Below are 19,435 nucleotides of genomic sequence, written 5' to 3'. Positions count from 1 at the left end.
TCCTCTTGGACTCAGAAATATAGAACCCGTCTCCGGGGCCCAGGTATTCCTCAAAAAAATAAAAGTCTCTGAAACTCCTAGGAGACCAGGCCACATCTATTGACTTGGAAACCAAGCCACATCATCCTCTCATACTCAGAAATCCAGAGCCCTGGCCCCAGGACTGAGGGGCTCCTGTAGAAAAACAAAACAGAGGCTCCAGAGCTCTACAGACAGTGGGACAGGGCACATCAGCTTTTAAGCCTGGGGCAAAGCATCCAATTGGCCTCAGAAATCCAGAGCTCTATCCAGGGTATCAAGGAGCCACCAGATAGTTTTTGGTTTGGTTTGGTTTGGTTTGGTTTGGTGTTTGGTGTGGTGTGGTGTGGTGTGGTGTGGTGTGGTGTGGTGTGGTGTGGTGTGGTTTGGTTTGTTTTTTTTTTTTTTAAAAAAAAAAAAAAAAAAAGGCTCTGCTGAACCTCCACAGACACTGGTCCAGGCCCCATTAGCTAGTGAAGGTGGAAACAGCATCCTTTGGGCCTCAGAAATCCCCATACGATGACATAGGGTACCCACCACTTTACCAGAGTGGCACAAACAGTAGCCTCTGTCCCTCCTGAACACAGTGAACATCGAGCTGGACTCAGGTGGGCCCCCTAAGGCACCCCAAAATGAAAGTATGACAGGGAGCTGTGAAAACAAGTGAAACTACTCTCTAAGAGGGAGGCTCAAGTAAATCCATTAGTGGGGCAAGGAACGGGTACAGCTATGGGACGGTAGCATCCAAACATGGTGTGAAGGGGGGGGTGGGGAGGCAGGGATATCAGTTCCACTCCATTTATGTCTCATTGTAAAAACACTCCACCACTTGTGGTTTGTTGTTTTCTGGTCCTCACTGCCAGTGCCTCCTCCCACCTGCCCACCCCTACCCACATGTTTTTAGGAAGATTAAATACAGAGTTAGAGAAAATTAAAAGAATGTTGGAATGGTTAAAATTCCCGTTTTTTTTTTTTTATTTCAATTGATACATTTTCATAGTAATTTGTTTTAAATCCTTTTACTTTGGTCAGAAAATAATTATTTTATTTTTTTAAAAGGGTCTGCTTTTGAACTGGAGTGGCTATTTTGCAGGTGATGATATGATCCTTCCCTTTCTATCTGTTGATAGAATGCTGGGATTACAGGAATAGGCCAGTACACCCAAGTTTACACAGGACTGAGAGGATTCGGCCCAGGGCTTTTTAGAAAACTGCTTCCCACACCCCTCATACAGATCCCATGAAATGTTTCCTCTTTTTCATGTTTGTGTGTGTGTTGATTTCTGCAAAGTTGTTTGATTCTATTTTCCTTCCTTCCTTCCTTCCTTCCTTCCTTCCTTCCTTCCTTCCTTCCTTCCTTCATTCCTTCCTTCCTTCTTCCTGTAAAAACAAGTTGATCTCTCTACATAATGTAACCTGCCCTTGAACCAGCTATGTAGAACAGAACAACTGTGATCTCTGAGCTCACCATCATCATCATCATCATCATCATCATCATCATCATCATCATCATCATCATTTTACATTTATGTCTTCTCACCAAAGAATAGAGGAAAGGGGTGGCTAGCTGGCTACCATTAAAAACTGAAGTATGGAGTTTCCTCACAAATCTGAAAAACTGCCAACTTTGGAAAAGCAGCATCAAATCATCTTCTCTCCCATCCCACTCCACCTTAACCTGAAAATCACTCCATCTTCCTATTGCCAGCTCCTGAGTGCTGAAGACACTGAATTTATTCAGTACAGACTTCAGCATGGCAGGCAGGGACACAAGTGAGTCTGAAAACATTCTAGTTCAGCTCTCAGGATGGGGGCAGAAAAGTAGAAAGGGGGAAAAGAAACTGATCAAGGATCCAAAAATATTGCGGATGGGGTTACAGATTATTAGTGGGAAAAAGGACTTATTTGAAGATGAGTAAGAATAGAACATATAACCACAGTATTCAGATTGCCAAAGAGAACCAGTCAAGCATCTCTCTCCCTCTTTTCTCATCCTCATTGCTCTGCTCCATAATAAAAGGTAAAGGTTAAACATATGAAGAGGAAGAGGAGGAGAGGAAGAGGAGGAGAACAGTTATAATAATGATAAAATAACTTTGTTACACTCACTCACACATTACCAATCAGGAAGAAGTCCTGAGACTGGGGTGAAAGCACATGTCTGGATCATTGAGGATGAGGGAGGTGGAACAATCCATAGGACTTACTGGCTAGTAAATAAATGAAATCAAACTAAAAAGTAAAGTAAAAACAGAATAAGCCAGAGCCACATAAGCATGAGGATTCCTCAAAAAGACAAAAGGGGCTGACTTTAGAAAGCAGCATGAAAACACCTTCAATCCCACACCACCCCAATTCTACTACCACCATATCTGCTTTTTTTCCAGCTCCTGGGTACTGGGGGAACCATGTTTGTAAGGTATAGAGTATGGAGCCTAGAGTTTTGGACACTCTAGCCTCTCCTGCAAAAACCAGGCACCCAGCTCTACCTTCCCTTGTTTGTTAATTTTATCCCAAGTTCATAATTATATTTATTTGGTTATTCTATTCCCTTATTTAGTTGGAACAGGGGTCTCTCTTCAAATCACTGGAAATCGCTATCTAGATCAGACCTGACTACAATTTACAGCATTCCACCTGCCTCTGTCTCCTTCCTGAGTGATGGGATTAAAGGTGTGTAAGGCCACATACTGTTTCCTTATTTCTCTAAACAAGGAAGGTTATTGTTTTCTGTTAGTTTTTTATTTCTTTTCCTGTTATGTTATTGTATATTTAATTCAGATTCACACACTTACCTGTCACCTCTGTCCCGCCTCTCTCCCTGTCTCCCAACTCTAGAAAGTTTTGTGTTTGCATCTGTGTTTGTTTCTAATTCCTTGTTCTGTAACTTCATTCTATATTGACCTAACCAAGATGGAAGCTGCCATGTGACCTAATTCTCCAGGTCATTTTTGTTTTTCTATTTACTAGCCTCTAGAAGACCAGAACTTAAATAAGCCCAGCTTGCACATACAGAATTGTGAGGAAACACTCAGAAGCATTCAGAAGCCTAATAACATCCCCACTCATGTTTTTTTCTCCTGTTTGTCTATTATTTTAATGATAGTGATAGATGTATCAATCATTTTAATTTTTATTGTTTTTTTAAAATTAAATGAATAGGAAATAAATAAAAATCCAAGCCAGGTGAGGTCTCCTGCAGGAAACAGGTCTCAGGTCCAGACTCCTGAGCTGGCTGACCAGACATTTCTCATACAAGGTTCCTTGTGCCAAGACAGCTGGCAACCAGGACTGCCTCTGGGTAACACCTGTAAGGCAGGAATCTGCTGCAATGTCTGTCCAACCCCAGGCAATGGAATAAATACATATTTTTTAAACTATTCTCTTTCCATTCAATGTCAAAGTAAATTCTATCTCAACTCTTAATTTGTTTCCTTTGGAAGCATTTGCTGAACCAAGAGTACTGGCTCAGACAATGGATGCTCTGTTTGCACCATGCTACTAAAACTGCCCCTTTCAGGAGAAAAAAACATCTTCATGTTACTAGGAATCACAGAAGCCTGAGTTGGAAACAGCATGCACAGCCCTGGCGCGTCCTCAACACAAACCTGTTTCCCCTGCAGCCCTATGGCAGTACCAGCCTTTTACTTCTGAGTTCAGGCCTGTCTACTACTCCTAAGAGAATAGGGCTGTTACAAGCATCCTTGAGAGGGACCACTTGCAAATGCCTCAGCTCACAGCCCAAGTCTGTTTCAGACAGAGATGAGTCTAAGTTGAGTGTGATAGACCTGGCTATCAGTCCATCCTGCCTGTGGACCTCAGGTTGTAGTGAATTATTACTGAGCACTAATGGAAATCTACCATCCTCAGCAGTGTTACCAGAACAAGACATTAGCCCAACAGGAAACAATTTGGGAAATGATCTAATTGAATGCATATCCAAACATCTTCTGCTGCCCAGTCTGATAACTGGGTTCTCTGGTGCTCCAAGTGCCCCCCACACACATGCTTTATGCTACTTAAGGCTGATGGTTCTGCAGAATCTGTACTGGGTGTAAATTCCCAAATGATGCTGTCTCTCCCTGCCCTGGAACCCCTTTGAGGTATGTACCAAACAGAATCCCTCAGCCACCCACTAAACAAGGCTCTGGCTTCTTACTGGATTAAGTGGCAAGGAAAGGTTCAGGTTTTCAAACCTATTCCCCTCCCAGAACTCTGATGTTTCAACACAGAAATCAAGGCAGGCTACTTTCCCATTCTCAAGCTGCCCACATTGTTCTTCATGTCAATTTAAACGTCTAACACCATGTACTATTGCTTCCACTATAAAGTCATCCTTTGAAGTCGGGGGTAGGGGTGGGGTGGCTCCAGAATCCCCAGCAGATAGGAGCACGTACAGATAATCAAATCTCTTATATAACATGGCATCATGCTTAGAGACCCCACAATCCACCTCTCATATACTCTAAGCATCCTAGGTTACTTATTAATATTTAATACAGCATAAATTACATGTAAATAGCTAACAGTTGTTACACTGCATGGCTTAGGGAAAATGAACCTATACCAGATGATAATATTTTTCAAACACCCCCCATCCCCAAGGCTGAGACTCATATAGCCCAGGCTGACCCTGAACTCCTACCTCCACACCTTCTAAGTGCTTCTAATGTGCACCACCATACCTTTTGTTAGTGTTTCATTCCCAAATATTTTGATCTGTATCAGTAAACTATCACAGCTACAGAACACATGGACCAACTAACCTAACATAATTTAATTTCTCAGCAAATGATACATATTTTGGCAAATACTTCATGTGACTGAGGAAAAACAACATGGTCTGGTGTAGGTAATTGTGGCTAGAGAACACAGGGTTCCTCACACCAGGCTGTGGGTAGTCGGCTGGGAACGCTCTGGGTTCCTCCAGCTGGAAGTTAGGCCCAGCTACTGTGGCTAAAGGCCTCTCCATGGTTCCTCACAGCTCTGCCCCCAAACCCAAGTTCTTGGGTTTCCAAAACGGGTTTATTGGCATGACAGATTGTGGATACATCTGGATGCACCCCCGCTAAAACCCAGGGCAGTCCTGAGTTAAATAGGAAGGGAAAGAGGGGGGAAGGGCCTTGCTCTGCCATGTGGCGTTTGGGTGCTCTGGCAGAGAGATCTTGTATTCACCCTTTGTTTTGTTTTGTTTTGTTTTGTTTTGTTTTGTTTTGTTTTGTTTGGAAACCTTAACTGTAGAGAAGGATAAAAAGGCTAACCCTGAAGAAAGTTTAGAGGAAGAGACATAGAGGTTTGATAGGAGAGCCAAGAGTCAGGAGTGAAAGGCTGTGTCTATGGGAGAGACACGTGGAAGCTGGATTGAAGCCGGCAGCTCCTGGGGTAAACTGGCAGGTGACACGCAGTTTTTCCAGGCTCAACCTGGAGTTTTTAGCCATGCAAAAGAAACTGTCTAAGAAACACAGGGCTGGGTAGCAAGCAGGGTTTTTTTGGGGGGTTTTTTCAAGACAGGGTTTTTCTGTGTAGTCTTGGTTGTCCTGGAACTCACTCTGTAGACCAGGCTGGCCTCGAACTCAGAAATCCGCCTGCCTCTGCCTCCCAAGTGCTGGGATTAAAGGCGTGCGCCACCACCGCCCAGTGCAAGCAGGGTTTTGCCCCTGTTGCTTCAGGCAAGCCAGCTAAGCCAAATAGCTGTAGCCTGCTGCAAATGACAGTGAAGGGGAAGGTGGGGAAAGGAGCAAGCAGGGTCCCGGACCCGCTGCTTTTCAGGCAAACCAGCTGAGCTAAATGGCTGCAGTCCAGCCGCAAATGACTGAGAAGAAGGGGAAAAGCCTATGTTAGCCTATGTTAGCAGGCTGTGTGACTCCCTGGGGGAAGAAACACTGGGGACTAGAGTTTAGAGCCAGTCTCTTGAAAAGCTAGCAGGCACCCCTGGAGGGAGGGGCAGAGAGGGAAAATTAGGATGTGGCACCATCTTGTGGAGTTGGCAGTTAGCAGGCAGCACAAAGGCTGAAGTCAGCTATCCTGAGAGCTCCAAACAAAAGGGGCCAAGGGAAAGAGTCTTAGAACAAGGGTCACAGCAGGCTCTGTGACCTAAAAGACAGCTGTGAGCTGTGAAGGAGCCCTCTATGTGGAGCTGGGGGGATGGGCAAAGTGGAGGCTAGGGAGTCTGCCATCTTGCCCTTGATCTGGAGAGCATGTGGAGAGGGAGAGACAGAGAAAGAGGAAGAGAAAGGAATTAAAGCTAAGAAGCTGACCAGGAACACATGGAGAGAGAAAGAGAGGGACCTAGTCTTTTTGAACTAAGCAGAAGCTAGTGGTAGCTACGAATTGGAGAGAAGATGTTAGCAAGGAACACCTGGAGAGAGGAAGAAAGTGGGGAGACAGAAAGAAGCCTGCCTAGTCTTGTGAACTAGGCTGGAGGTTACTCACTGTCCTGCAGTTTCTTGAAGAGGCTTTTTTTGTGGGCACCAGCAGGAGGTGGGGGGGGGAGTGCTGGCTCTGCCTGTGTAGGCTCATGTGTGGGCGTGTGCCTGTGTTGTCTTGTGGGTCCATGTGTCTGTCACAGCTCAGTTGACTGGAACAGTGGCTCAGCATGGCAGAAGCAGAAGTGTGGATTATTGAGTTGGTTCCACACTACACCGGCGGGCACTACGGGCCCCATCCAGCGGGAAGTTCTCACTCAGTCTGAAGTTCCTTGGGGTGCAGAGCTCTTGGATTGGGAATCCCTGGAGGTGACCAGAGACGGACTGGTCTCAAGCTCTCAGGCTCTCAGACCACCGAGAGGCCTCGGAAGGACCTAGATGAGGGGGCATGTGGGAGTTTGACTGGCTAGTCCACAGCCGAGAGAAATGAGGGTGAGGGGAGAAGAAAGAGGCTCTGGCAGCACCCAATGGGAGAAAAGTTATTGTACTTGCTTGGTTGCATGGGTGATCCAAGTTCCACGTTGGTCGAACCAAAGCAGGTGTGCTCACACTGCACCAAGTGGACTCAGGGCATGTACTTGGGCAGGGAATAAACTTAGCCTGATTTTAGTAGGGGCGGGCACAGGGCTCTCAATGAGAATCTCTGTTCTGGGCCCAACCATCACAGGGATGAGCGCCCAGCAGGAAAGAGACTGTAGGGGCCCATGGTGACAGGTCCATGTGCCGAGATTGGCCAACATCTGGGGGTCTTGGGATGCCCAGCAGGATGGAGGCAGGGAGCACGTGGCACGCTCTGAGAAGAGAGAGCTCTGGCACCAAGCCTCAAAGGAAGTATACCTGCTTAGCAGACTCGCCTGTCCTCCGTAATGAATGACTAAATAGTCTGTCTACATATCTAGTAACTCTGTACAAACCTACAAAATGTGCAGAATGCCATTCTTCACATCCAAGCAGCTGCTTTCTCTAGAGAAATCAAACTGTTTAGGAAAAATACACTTAAATTACCAAGCTTTCTTCATAGTCTCATGTTGGGAGTGACCTTGCTTTTACATTAATGGCCTAAGTCAGCCTTAGGCCTAAGTCAGTCATACATGCCTAATAACACAAAGTCTTGGTCTCTGTGGGAAAGCACTAACCCTAGATAATCCCCAGTGTTTCTCCCCCCAGGGAGTCACACAGCCTGCTAACATAGGCTAACATAGGCTTTTCCCCTAGAACAGATAGCTATAGATCATGTAGACAGGTAGCCCTGGTGGGAAAGTAATAACTTAGATAAGAATAAATGATTAATAGATCTTATGGAAAGGTACATAGTGACCTGTTTTGCCCGGTTTCTTCTGTGAACTTTTCACCCAGCCAATATCCTGTTCTGGAAGACATCTGTACTCCCCCTAAGAACACATGTGCTCCCCAGAAACAAAGAACACCCTACGTCATCCCCCTCCCCACATCCTGCTTCTGTGAGTACATAACCCCCATGTGAAAAACTTAAAATTACAGCCTGATCAGAGTTCCAGACAGGCTGTCCTTCTTTTCATACCCCTGTCCCCCAGTTCTCTCTTCCAGGTCTTCTGATCCCAGTTCAATGCCATGTGGGACTGGGGCAGTCTCAGCCTTTGGATCCACACACAGGATCATCTGAACCATCCCCTCCCTATCTAAGTAGTTCTTGAATAGATGGCTTAGCTTTGAATCTCGATATGGAAACATCTATAAAAACATCCAAAAACTAAGCATATTAGACAGTAAATGCAGTAAAATGAGACACAGGTTCTCAGTCCCAACTGGGCTGGAGCTCTCAGCAATCTGCCTGCTAGTCTCCAGGATGCTGGGACTGCAGGCATGCACCTCTGTGAATGTTCATCACTCACTTGATGTTCCATTTAAGTCTGTTTATTCATCTACAAATACCTGATCTTCAACACAAACATAAATTCCAGAGTCCAAAACCAAATCTACAGCTCACAATGGTCAAATGCAAAGACGCATTAAATCAAAATACATGTAGGCTAAAATATTAAACTGTACAGTATTCTCTTCACTGTTGTGCACAAATAAAATTGTAATAACACAAAAATCTCTCTACATAGCTGAAAAAGCCATTAAGTTCTTTAGAATTGGACGTCATGTCAAACAGCCAGCTGAGGTGGGCATGGAAGCACACATTTGTAATCCCAGCACTTGGAGGGTAGAGGAGCTCATTTGAGGAAAACCTGTCCAGCTGTGCTCACAGCAGGTGGTACAACTGGGAACCAGAGACCCTCTGCAGTGGCAGTGGGGTGGTGGTATTCCCCTTTTCAGGAAGAGGTATTAACTAAATTGAATTATTCTACACTAGTCTCTATAAACTTTGAGTATGGGGTTCTCCTTGAGAATGTGTCAGTTACCACTTACAGGTGAGAGAGGGCTAAGACCTGCTAGGAAAGTCCCCATCCCCACCCCATCCCATAGAGTAGAACCAGGTGGGACAGACCATTTAACTTTTCAAATCTCATTAGTGATAGCAGGTTTGTAGTCAACAACTAAAAAGTACCTTTTTCTGGGACAGTTAATCCTGTAGAGAAAGCAAACTGCCCAGCTATAACCAGTTTTATACAATTTAGTGCATCGATTTAACTCTGTGCTCTTTAACCCGATTTGCACACTGCTTTCCTCTCAAGCACACACAGACAGAAATGGACTAAAGAAAGAACACACACACAGACACCTTACCTCCACTGAATCCTTAAGGTTTGTCTGAGATCCGTTTTCTATTACACGTTTCCTGGGCATCTTAGCCTTCCTAGTTAAAAAGAAAAAGAGAGAGAGAAAAAAAAAATCCCAAATAAACATAAATTTCAATTCAATACTAGCATAGAAGACATTACAAAATCTAACAATGGTGAACTTCCTAAGGCTTAAAAAAATCATTCCCCAGCAATCCCAAAATACTACACAGCAAATAACATGAATATAAACAATAATAAACTGTATTAGAGAAATGTGGAATATGTGATGTAACTCATTAGATTGTGATCAGGAATGTAAGAGTGGAAAATTTTAGGTCGACTTGTAAACTCCTGGAGAAGGGCCCCAAGGCAAGGACATCTCTAAGAGCTGCAGCTGTGTGTGCCAGATAAGAGACAGGTCCCTAGCTGCCAATGGACTGGACCATATCCTGACCACCTGGGGGCCACCAATCAAGAGCACTCCCATCTGGAAAGTCCCTATTCCCCAGTCCCCCTCCCAATTTGTGGGTTTGCCTTTATAAGCTTGTATAATTTTATGCTCAGGACTCTTCTCCTTCCCTTCTGCAAGCAATAAAAGTCGAGCCTTAGTGAGCTAGTTCCTAAATACAGCCTCTTGCCATGTTGCATCAAGTGCTGACTTCAGTGGACATTGGGGAGAGAGAAAGGTTCTCCGGACTCCAGTAGGGGTCTCCCTTTTCAGGGATCTTACAGGAAAATATACTTTTGATATCAGAAGTACCCAGGAGAAATTTGTTTGACTTAATTTTTTTTTAAGTTGAAGACCAAATTCTAAGCTTCACTCATGCTGGGCAGGAAGAGTAGAGTATTCACAATGCTGAAATGTCTTGCTTTTTTAAGTAAACAATATTAAAAAAAATTGATTGTCAACATTCTTTATCATTTAATTTCTCATTTATAGGCTACAAGAATATTTAACACAAATTAAATCGGAAGATTCGTAGGCCAGTGGAATAGCCTGGGGACAAAGATAGCTTGAGTTAACTGAGTTGCAGAAGGACCCGACCTCAAGGCTAGAACTAGACAAGGGATGCGGAAGGAGCTGTGGAGACTCAACTCCCGGAAGTGCCAGCGCGCACCCGGCTGCGCGCTCCCGGGGTCCCTAGACCTGCCACCTGCCCAGGGGGCCTGAGGAAAGAAGTTGGGGAAGGACGGGCAGCCCAAAGGATGGCAACCCGAGGAGGTAGTGGCAGACAGCCCCGATTTGGGGGCCAGCCTTCGCGGGCTGAGAGGACTGTGAGGACGCGGGCACACGTGGGTCGGCAGCCACCAGAACTGCGGTGCGGAGCTCCGGTCTACACGTCCGGACTCAGCTCCCGGGCAGCCCCCAGTCTCAGCGTGAGGACGGCGGCGACCCCCGCCCAGTCCTCCCACCAGTCCCCTCCTGGTACTCACGCCGACTTCCTGACCCCAGGCTCCGAGCTATGCTGACGTGGGCGGAGGGCGTTGGGCTCTTGAAGCGAGCTCGGCTGACGGAGACCAAGCAGTGCAGATGGCGGCCGCGGGGACCTGGACTCAATCTGAGGAGAGACAGGCGGCGATGCTGAGGCTGCAATCTCAGGTGCGTGCCGGACAGGGAACTCAATCCAAAGAGAGCCAGGAAGTGACACTGCAATTGCAAGTGTTCGCCAGCACGCTGACCTAGCTCAAACAGGCAGAGGGGCGGGGCCTCAGGGAACTCCCACCGCCAAAGGGTGCGCTTGTCTCCTTGGCAACCTGAGGAACCAGCAGGAGACCTGAGGAGAGCAGGGAAATCCGGGACCTTCTGCCCTTCCATTCTGACACAGAAACTGAGGTCTCCCTGTCTTTGTCCAGAGACGCTCTAAGGAGGTAAAGCCACTTCGTGGTCAGGCATGTTCTACTCTCAGGCTGGCCTGTTTTATATTGTCAGAGTAGAATATTTTTAATTGGCCAATATCTCAGAATAACATGGGACCATGAACCCCGGGGGAAGAGCACCAGGACAAGGACATACAAAACATTTCTGAAAACTGCAGCTATGTGTGCCAATAAGACACACAATCAAGAGGACTCCCGCCTAAGAAGTCTCTATTCCCCAGTCCCCCTCCCTGCCTGTGGTTCTTGCCTTTATAAGCTTGTGTAATTTTATGTTCTGGCCTCTTCTCTCCTTTCCTTTTGTGAGAGGTACAAGACAGAGTCCCATAGAGTACTGGTCCTTGAATACAGCCTCTTGCCCTGTTGCATCAAGTGCTGACTTCAGTGGTCATTGGGGGCAAGCGCTGATCCTTGGGACATGAGGGTCTCCCTCTTCGGGGGTCTTACAATATTTTATTTTTACCTTTACACTTAGTTCTACATTTGCATTTTATCTTACTTTTGTTATTTAATTTCAGACAAGGGTCTCTTGTAGCCCAGGCTGTCCTCAAACTTACAGTACATCCCCCAGGATGATCTTGAAGACTATACCAACTTGGCAGTCAACTTTTTGTAAGTTCCCTTTGCTGGGCACTCCAGTTCTCTCTCTCTCTCTCTCTCTCTCTCTCTCTCTCTCTCTCTCTCTCTCTCTCTCTGTGTGTGTGTGTGTGTGTGTGTGTGTGTGTGTGTGTCTGTGTGTCTGTGTGTCTGTGTGTGTGCGCACGCGCCCTGAGGATCAAACCTAGAGCCTCACAATGCTAGGTAAAAGGTGTTACCACTAAGCTACACATCCTTAACCTTAAAATTCTTGATTTTGATGTTTCCTGGATATAGAGGTGAAAAAAATCTACCCACTGAACTTGTGTAAACACCAGAATCTACCTTTTGTCTTCCTCAAATTGATTCTACCTCACTTAACCCCTTAAGACCCATGCTGACTATCCTCGAGGATACCCACACCTGCATTCTGTGACTCGAGCTCCACTCAGAAATTCCTTTAGGGCCAGCACTGATAAGTATAGTCAGTTTATTATCCAGAGCTTAATGTCCATATTACTGGACATTTGTTGGGAGCAACCTTGCTTATACACTGAAGGCCTAAGTCTGCCATACATGCCTACTAACACAAAGTCTTAGTCTCTGCAGGAAAACACTAACCCTAGAGCAGATAGCTATAGATCTTGTAGACAGGTAGCCTTGGTGGAAAGTACCAGCTTAGATAAGAACAAATGAATCATAGAGTCATAGTGATCTGTTCCTCCCTGCATCATCCCTCTCCCCACTTCCTGGCTTTATGTGTATATAACCCATGTGTGGAAAATTTAAATGGTGATTTGATCAGACTCTAGACAACTCATGGTTCTTTGCATACCCCTGTTCCCCATTCACTCTTTCAGGTGGTGCCCCAGTCCCTGTTCACCACCCTGCTGGACAGGGCAGACATTAGTCTTTCCAATATTTACTGTTGCAAACTGTTACAATGAATAAACCTGAAAATGCATCCTTGGATAGATAAGTCAGATAAATTTCTAGAAGCAGATAGAAAGCTAACAGGCTTTGTCACCATCACCTTTCAAAAAGGTCCCATTTGATAGCTCTCTCAGCTCTAAATCACAGGTCTAGGAGACACCCTAGGGTGAGTCATTACCCTTTGCTTGAGACCCTCAGAGGGACCTGAGGCTAGTCTTCCTTCTCCATTGTGTCACTTTTCACTTGTCCCAAACCCAAGCACATGCTTGGAACATATCTGTCCCCACACTCAAGACTCTCTTCTGTCTCTCAGTCTTCCTTTCCTCTGAGAATGCCTCACCTTCTCTGGATCCTGGAGCCCCTGCTGCCTGTTACTGCACCATTGATTTCAGCATCACCCTCAGTGCACAGTCCCTGTTTACTGGGTACTCTCCCAGCATATCCCCCTCAGCCTCAATAGATGGCACTGTTACATGCTCAGTGTTTACAAGTATGAGCATGGCCCTAAGCTTTGAAAGGCTGATTGATGGAAGCTCTCACTGAAGGACATTGGAGAGGCTCTCCCATGCTTCATCTGTAGCTTCTACTCAGTCTGGGTTCTCTCTCTTGCTCCTGTCCATCCACAGTTAGGCTCTCTAGCTCATTCATTGTCTTACAAGTACAATCACTCTGAAAGATCTGCACTTCTCTCTAGAATTATTGATGCAGACCACAGCAAGTATGAAAACATATTTTAGAAGAAATATTCTTATACAATATATCCTGATTACACTTTTCTCCTCCCAGAACTCTTCCCAGATTCCCATGAACTCTCCACCTGCCCATTTCCATCAAAAAAAAAAAAACAGACAAAAAAAGAAAGAGAAAGAGAAACTCACACACAAAAATATCCACAAAAACACAAACTGGAGACCATCATATACACACAAAAGCCCAATAAAACGAAGCCTAAACAAAGCAAAATGAGATTTTTTTTAAAAGGCTACAAAAATACCATTGTGTTTGTTTTGTGTTGTCTGTCTACTGCTGAGCTTGGGACCTGCCTATAATTGTGATTTGTATATACAGTGAGACTCCATTGGGGAAAACTAACATTTCCTTTGCAGGCAGGTCTCAAGTGCAGATAGCTTCTTGGCTAGGGATGAGAGCCCATGTGTACCTCCCTCCCTCAGCACTGGTACCCAGATGGCTTGTGCCCCTGCAAACCAAGCACATGCTGCCACAGTCCCTGTGAGCCTGTATGTGTACCAGCCCTGCTGTGCCTGGAAGGCTGTTTCCTTGGAGTCATCACACCCTCTGGTTCTTTCAAGCTTCCTTATCTACCCAGCCCCCTGACCCTGGAGGGGAGGAGTTGATAAAGGCATCCCATTGAAGACTAAATGTTGTAACATCTCTGGCTGTCTGCACATTATCCAGGTGGATGTCCATGTTAGTTCCCAACTACTGCAAGAGGAAGCTTCTCTGATGAGGGCTGAATGGGGCACCAAGGAGACATTTTATTGCCATGTTCCTTTAGCAGAGTAATAGAGAATTGTAGGAAGCCACAGTTAGCGGTGATACATTCCGCCATTCCAAGATGGCGCAGGCATCCTGTCCTCCCACTAGTAAACAACTGACTGCGCAGGTGCAAAAGGCAAAAATCAAGCCAAAAGTCACTGCCTATCCCGGGGCGTATTATGGGTAATGAGTGAACAGCCAATCAGAAGTGAACACGTCACTCTAGGGTGTATTTAAGCAGTGCCTTTTCCTGGCTTTCCGTCTTTTCCGCTTCTGCTTATACAAGAAGTAAAGCCTCGTTGTAGTAACCACCCGAACATTGCCTCATGTGTCTCTTTTCCCGGGCGGAGGGGACACGGAGGAGCTCGGAACAGAGAATAGTATTTGGTTTTCCCTTAGGCCCATATCCTATCCACTCTTAGGCTCTTGGCCACCCCAGCAGTGTCAGGCATCAGCTCCATTTAGTAGAGTGGGCCCTAACTGGGAGACTTTTTTTGGTTTAGTTTTGATTTGTTTTTGTCTTTTATTGTTGTTGATGGTGGGGTTTTTTTGTTTTGTTTTTGTGTTTTGGTTTTGGTTTTTCAAGACAGGGTATCTCTGTTTGCCTTTGCTGTCTTGGAACTCTGTCTGTATGTAAACCAGGCTGGCCTCAAACTCATAGAGACCTGCCTGCCTCTGCCTCCTGAGTGCTAGGATCAAAGGTGTGTACCAGTACCACCTGGCTGGGAGGCTTTTTTGGAAATCAAATCTGAAGGATCAGTGGTTAAGGGTGATCAGTGCTCTTTCAGTTGACCCAAGTTCTGTTCCCAGCTCCTACTTTAGGCTGCTTACAACCACCTGTAATTAACAGCTCCAGGGGATCTGACACCCTCTCTGTTCTCTAATTGTACCTGTATTCACTTGCATATATACTCCTAGACAGATACTCATTTTATATTGACACATTACTTATATATAATTAAACATAAAAATAAATATTTTAGACATTTATTTTATTTTATGAATGTTTGCCTGCTTGAATGTCTGTACACCATGTGTGTGCAGTACCTGTAGAGGCCTGAGAGTACATCAGATCCCCAAAAACTAGAGTGAGAGACTGTTGTGAGCCACCATGTGGTACTGGGTATCAAACCCAGGTCCTCTGTAAGAGCAGTAAGTACTTTTAACTGCTGAACCATCTCTCCAGCTGTCTAACACACAAATCTTTTTTGTCTTAATCATATTGACCTGGCAATGGAGGTAGACTGCTTGCCTCACATACACAAATCCCTGGGATCTAGCCCTGGAGCCATATATACTGGGTTTGGTGGTGCATGCCGATAAACTGAGTACTTAGGAGGTTGAGACAGACAGATCGAAGAACTTCATGTTGATTCTTAGCTCTAAAGACTGTTCAGGATCAGCCTTGACTACAGAAGACTGTCTAAAAAGAAAAACAACAACAATGAAACCAAGTCAGGCTGCAGCGTGTATTTGGGCATACCTTTAATCCCAGCACTTAGGAGGCAGAGGCTCTTAGATTTCCAAGTGTTTGAGGCCAGCGTAGTCTATATAGGAAGTTCTAAAACAGACAGGACTACATAGAAAGACTATCAAAAAAAGAAAGAAAGAAAGAAAGAAAGAAAGAAAGAAAGAAAGAAAGAAGAAAGAAAAGAATAGAAGAAAAATGTCAAATTTTGAGGTATAATTTGTATCTCAAAATTTTATCCTTTGCTGCCCCTTCCTCATCAGGCCCGCCCCCCCATCCCTTGACAATCACTTGTCTGATTCCCCGCCCTGATGTTTGACTTTTCCAATCTCCTTCCATCCAGCAGAAGGTTTTGAAATGTTTACCTGCTTTGCATATGCCAGCAGTTTGTACCTTGTCGTTTCCAAATAGCACTGCATTGTACCGTAAGGCCCCTCAAAGGGAGGACTTCACCCAAGCCTCAGGAATTTGCAGCCACCCATTAACTCACAAGACACCGAACTTGATGTAATCATCAAGAGTTATATTTCGATCAACATCTTGAGGTCAAGACCTGTAGCCCATGCAGGGGCAATGGGGTCTGACCCCAGGGCTTTGGAGACAGAGAGAATTTCAAGCCAAAAGCCACAACTCGGTGGGGGCGGGACCACAACCCAGGGGGAGTGAAGAGGGGTTATTGGAAAGCACCTGTGGAAAGTATCAGCCCATTATCCAGTTTGTGACAGGGTCCAAGGAATAGTCATGGGTAACATTTTGTATAGGCTATTTTCGAAGAGCCTATTTGTAACCAATTATTTATCTTGTGGTCAGCCAAGTTCCTGAAACACAGAGCTCACGACCAAGCTGAACTGTACTCTTGGTTCTGTTCAGTCTGTAGGCGTTTTTGAAAAAAGTTAACCCTTTTATTTCCCCATTTCTTCTGATGTAAGAGTTTTAATCATAAAACTTGGCGTAACATCAAAATCTGAACAGCATTTATTTTTTAAAAAGATAACTAATCTATTTAGAGATGTCTTTGACTGTCACCACTGTGGGGTGATCAAGAGCACCAGGTATGGTCCTTTTTTAGTGAGGCTCAAGGTTTTTGACCCGGTGGTGGCAGATGAGAACAGCATCTCCAACCTGGAACTGATGAGGCACACTCAGGTCTCTAGTCTCGTAAGCATCTTTTAACTGCTCCCAGGCCTCATGTCAGACCACCTCAAGTGTTTTCATGTGGGCAAACAGGGATTTAGAAAGAACAACATCAGAATCATATATTTTATCTATCTCAGTAAGTGGTGGAGACCCCCACACACACACACATAAAATCTTATAAGATGTTAGCTTAAATCATAACCTGGAACAAGGCAAAAGGAAAGAGGGCTATCCAGTCATCCCCTGCCAGTCTCCAAGGCTAATTTAGTTCTTTTTTTTTACCTGTCCTGAGCTCTGGGGTCTGTAAGCACACTGTAATTTCTAATTAATCTCTAGCTAGGTGGCCAGTCCCTGACTTACCTGGGCAATAAAGGCAGGTCTATTGTCAGACCCAATTATCTCGGGTATTTCAAACCTGGGGAAGTTCTCTTCTAAGATCTTCTTAGCCACCACATTGGCAGTCTCAGTCTTTGTAGGAAAGGCTTTTATCCATCCTGAAAAAGTATTTATAAAGACTAACAAGTATTTACCACCATATTTAGCAGGTTTGACTTCTGTGAAGTCCACTTCTCAGTAGGCCCCAGATCTGTCTCTTTGAAGTCTTCTTCTTGGAGGACATCTTGAATACCCAGTGTTAGTCAGGGCACAGGCCTCACAGATTTTTCAAATAAGTTCAACACATAAAATTATCAAGTTTTTCAGGTGTTTAGCTCCTAGGTGAGCTAAATAATGTAAATTTGTCACATATCTTCATCTTTCTCTCTGTGGAAGGACTATTTTTAACATGGACATCAAGATATTTTTTAGGACTTTCAACAGTCAGGATCATAGCTCTTTGAGCAGCCTTTTTAGCAGTCAAATCTGCCATCTGATTTCTCTTAGCAACAGCATCTTGAGTTTTCTGATGTCCAGGACAATGAATTATGGCCACTTTCTTAGGCAAATGGATGGCCTCAAGAAGGCTCAGTAGTATTTTTTTGTTGTTCTTAATGTCTTTTCCTGCAGAAGTCAGCAGTCCCTCTGTCTATAAATTGTCCTATGAATATGGGCAGTGGTGTCTAAAGCATACCTGTTATCAATGTTCTTTCTGGCAGGCTGCTGGCCCAAATCACTTGTTTTTTATCTACCACTGCTCCTCCCGCCATCAGCTTACCTTCAATCACAAAGCTTGTCCCATCCATATACCAGTTCGGACTGCCTGGCCAAGGTTGGTCTTCTGCCAGAATGTCAATGGACAGGGGAGGAATCATCAGTCTCAGGCAGCAAGGTGGCAGGGTTCAGGAAGGCTGGGGAGGTAAAGATCACCCTTTCATGTGGGCATTAGTATTGGTCAGGGGGCTGCCAGATAATGTTCTCAAGGGAGTAGGGTGTCACAACAGTTATCTGTTGTCCCAGAGTCTATTTCCATGGCGACTGGCAAGGAACCAGAATGTCCTGTTGTAACAGTCTATGAATTTGAGATCTAATTTTTTCTCTGGCTTCACGACACATTGGGTACTGCCGCAGTCCAATAGAGGAGACATTGGTTTTAGTCCAAGTTTTTGGAAACTTTGTTAATCATTTATTAATATCAGGGCTTCTTGCTGTTCTTGAAGATCATGAAGCTGGTATTCATCTTCTAGTTTTAAGGCCAATATTATAGAGGTAGGGGTTTTCTCAAGACACCCCTGGTCCTGTCTGAGTAAACTTTAACTTTGTCTCTCCCCAACAAAGGCATAGGGTACTCAAGAATAACCGGAATGAGACACTTATTTTTTTTGCCAGATCAACAGTTCATAAAGTAGTCTAAGAATATTGTTTCTGCCCAGTTGCCCCTATGACCATGGTCTTTTTTGTAATTTTCTAAATGATTGTTTCACAACTGAATATTCTGTTCCAGTATCTACCAGAAAGTCCATAGGTGTCCCTTCCACTCTCAGGATCCCCTCTAGTCATCTTCTTTGAGAGCCAGGACCTTATGGGTTCTTTCTTTCTTCTTTGGGCAGTCTCAAGCCCAATGTCTTCTGTTTTCCAGGCTCCCTGTCTGTCTAGGCCCTGCCCTTTCTCTCTCTGTGTGCTTCCTCCCCAAGCCTTGAGCAGGCCTGAGAGACCTTGTTTACCACAACAGACCAAGTGATAGGATCTAGGTGGAGTTACCCACCTTGGCTGCACAGAACACAGAAGCAGAGCTGCCCCTGGGCTTGCCTTGAGACATCTCTGACCGTGACCTAGAACGGATTATGGATTATCCCACCCATCTCCAGCTGAAAACAGGAGGGGTTGTGGGTTGGGCCTTCCCCTTTAAATTGAGAGCTGAACATTAAAGCTTTGAGCCTTGATCAGAGAACTTTGTCTTGGCTTCATCTCTTCTCGCCCTCCCCCGCTTTCATTCCCAGCCCCCTTTCAGGTGAACCCAGTTGACTTGTGGCCATGGGTGGCTATATCTCTCTCTATCTCTTACAACTTTGGCCAGTATTTTACTCTTTAGTCTCTCTTTTCTGATATATTGTTTCTGTCTTTTTAACTAAATTTTGCAGGGTATAATCTTGTAATCTCTCTATACACTATAACTTTTTACTTGTCACCAGGGCCCGGCAGGGTAAACTGTCAGCTACTCCCTACCTGTGTCCCAATCTGGTCAGTTAAGGGGGGCTTCTAACAGAATTTTTTCTTGTTCTTCTGTGGTAAAGAGAACCTGTAAAAGTTGCTGGCAATCATCCCAGGTAGGCTGGTGGAAAAACATTAAAGACTCTTTCAGTCCAGTCAGACTGGCAGGGTTATCTGAAAAGAAAGGGTGATTAATTTTCCAGTTTGGTCTG

The 19,435-nt window shown here is 45.0% G+C and overlaps 1 protein-coding gene and 1 long non-coding RNA gene across 3 annotated transcripts in view; one reads left to right on the top strand and one right to left on the bottom strand.

Moving 5' to 3' along the window:
- Positions 1 to 10,716, bottom strand: part of LOC143438589 (uncharacterized) — a 38,691-nt gene extending 27,975 nt beyond the window's left edge. Inside the window, exons 1-2 of the mRNA XM_076924286.1 lie at positions 10,586 to 10,716; positions 9,156 to 9,225 (exon numbers count right to left, since the gene is read on the bottom strand). Of these exons, the coding sequence (XP_076780401.1) occupies positions 9,156 to 9,215 (60 nt within the window). The 5' untranslated portion in view covers positions 9,216 to 9,225; positions 10,586 to 10,716. The remainder of the gene's footprint in view (positions 1 to 9,155; positions 9,226 to 10,585) is intronic.
- LOC143438591 (uncharacterized) overlaps positions 10,269 to 19,435 on the top strand; it is a 33,918-nt gene continuing 24,751 nt past the window's right edge. The window contains exons 1-4 of one of the 2 annotated variants that reach the window (XR_013107329.1): positions 10,269 to 10,373; positions 10,605 to 10,751; positions 11,545 to 11,638; positions 18,652 to 18,963. This is a non-coding gene — a long non-coding RNA (uncharacterized LOC143438591). Of the gene's footprint in view, positions 10,374 to 10,604; positions 10,752 to 11,544; positions 11,639 to 18,651; positions 18,964 to 19,435 lie in introns of those variants that run through there. The other variant, XR_013107330.1, reaches the window with a different exon arrangement.

Source organism: Arvicanthis niloticus, chromosome 25 (assembly GCF_011762505.2).
Source record: "Arvicanthis niloticus isolate mArvNil1 chromosome 25, mArvNil1.pat.X, whole genome shotgun sequence".
Classification (NCBI taxonomy): Eukaryota; Metazoa; Chordata; class Mammalia; order Rodentia; family Muridae; genus Arvicanthis; species Arvicanthis niloticus.
Note: the sequence above shows the minus strand (reverse complement) of the source record. Positions and strands in the feature narration are given on the sequence as shown.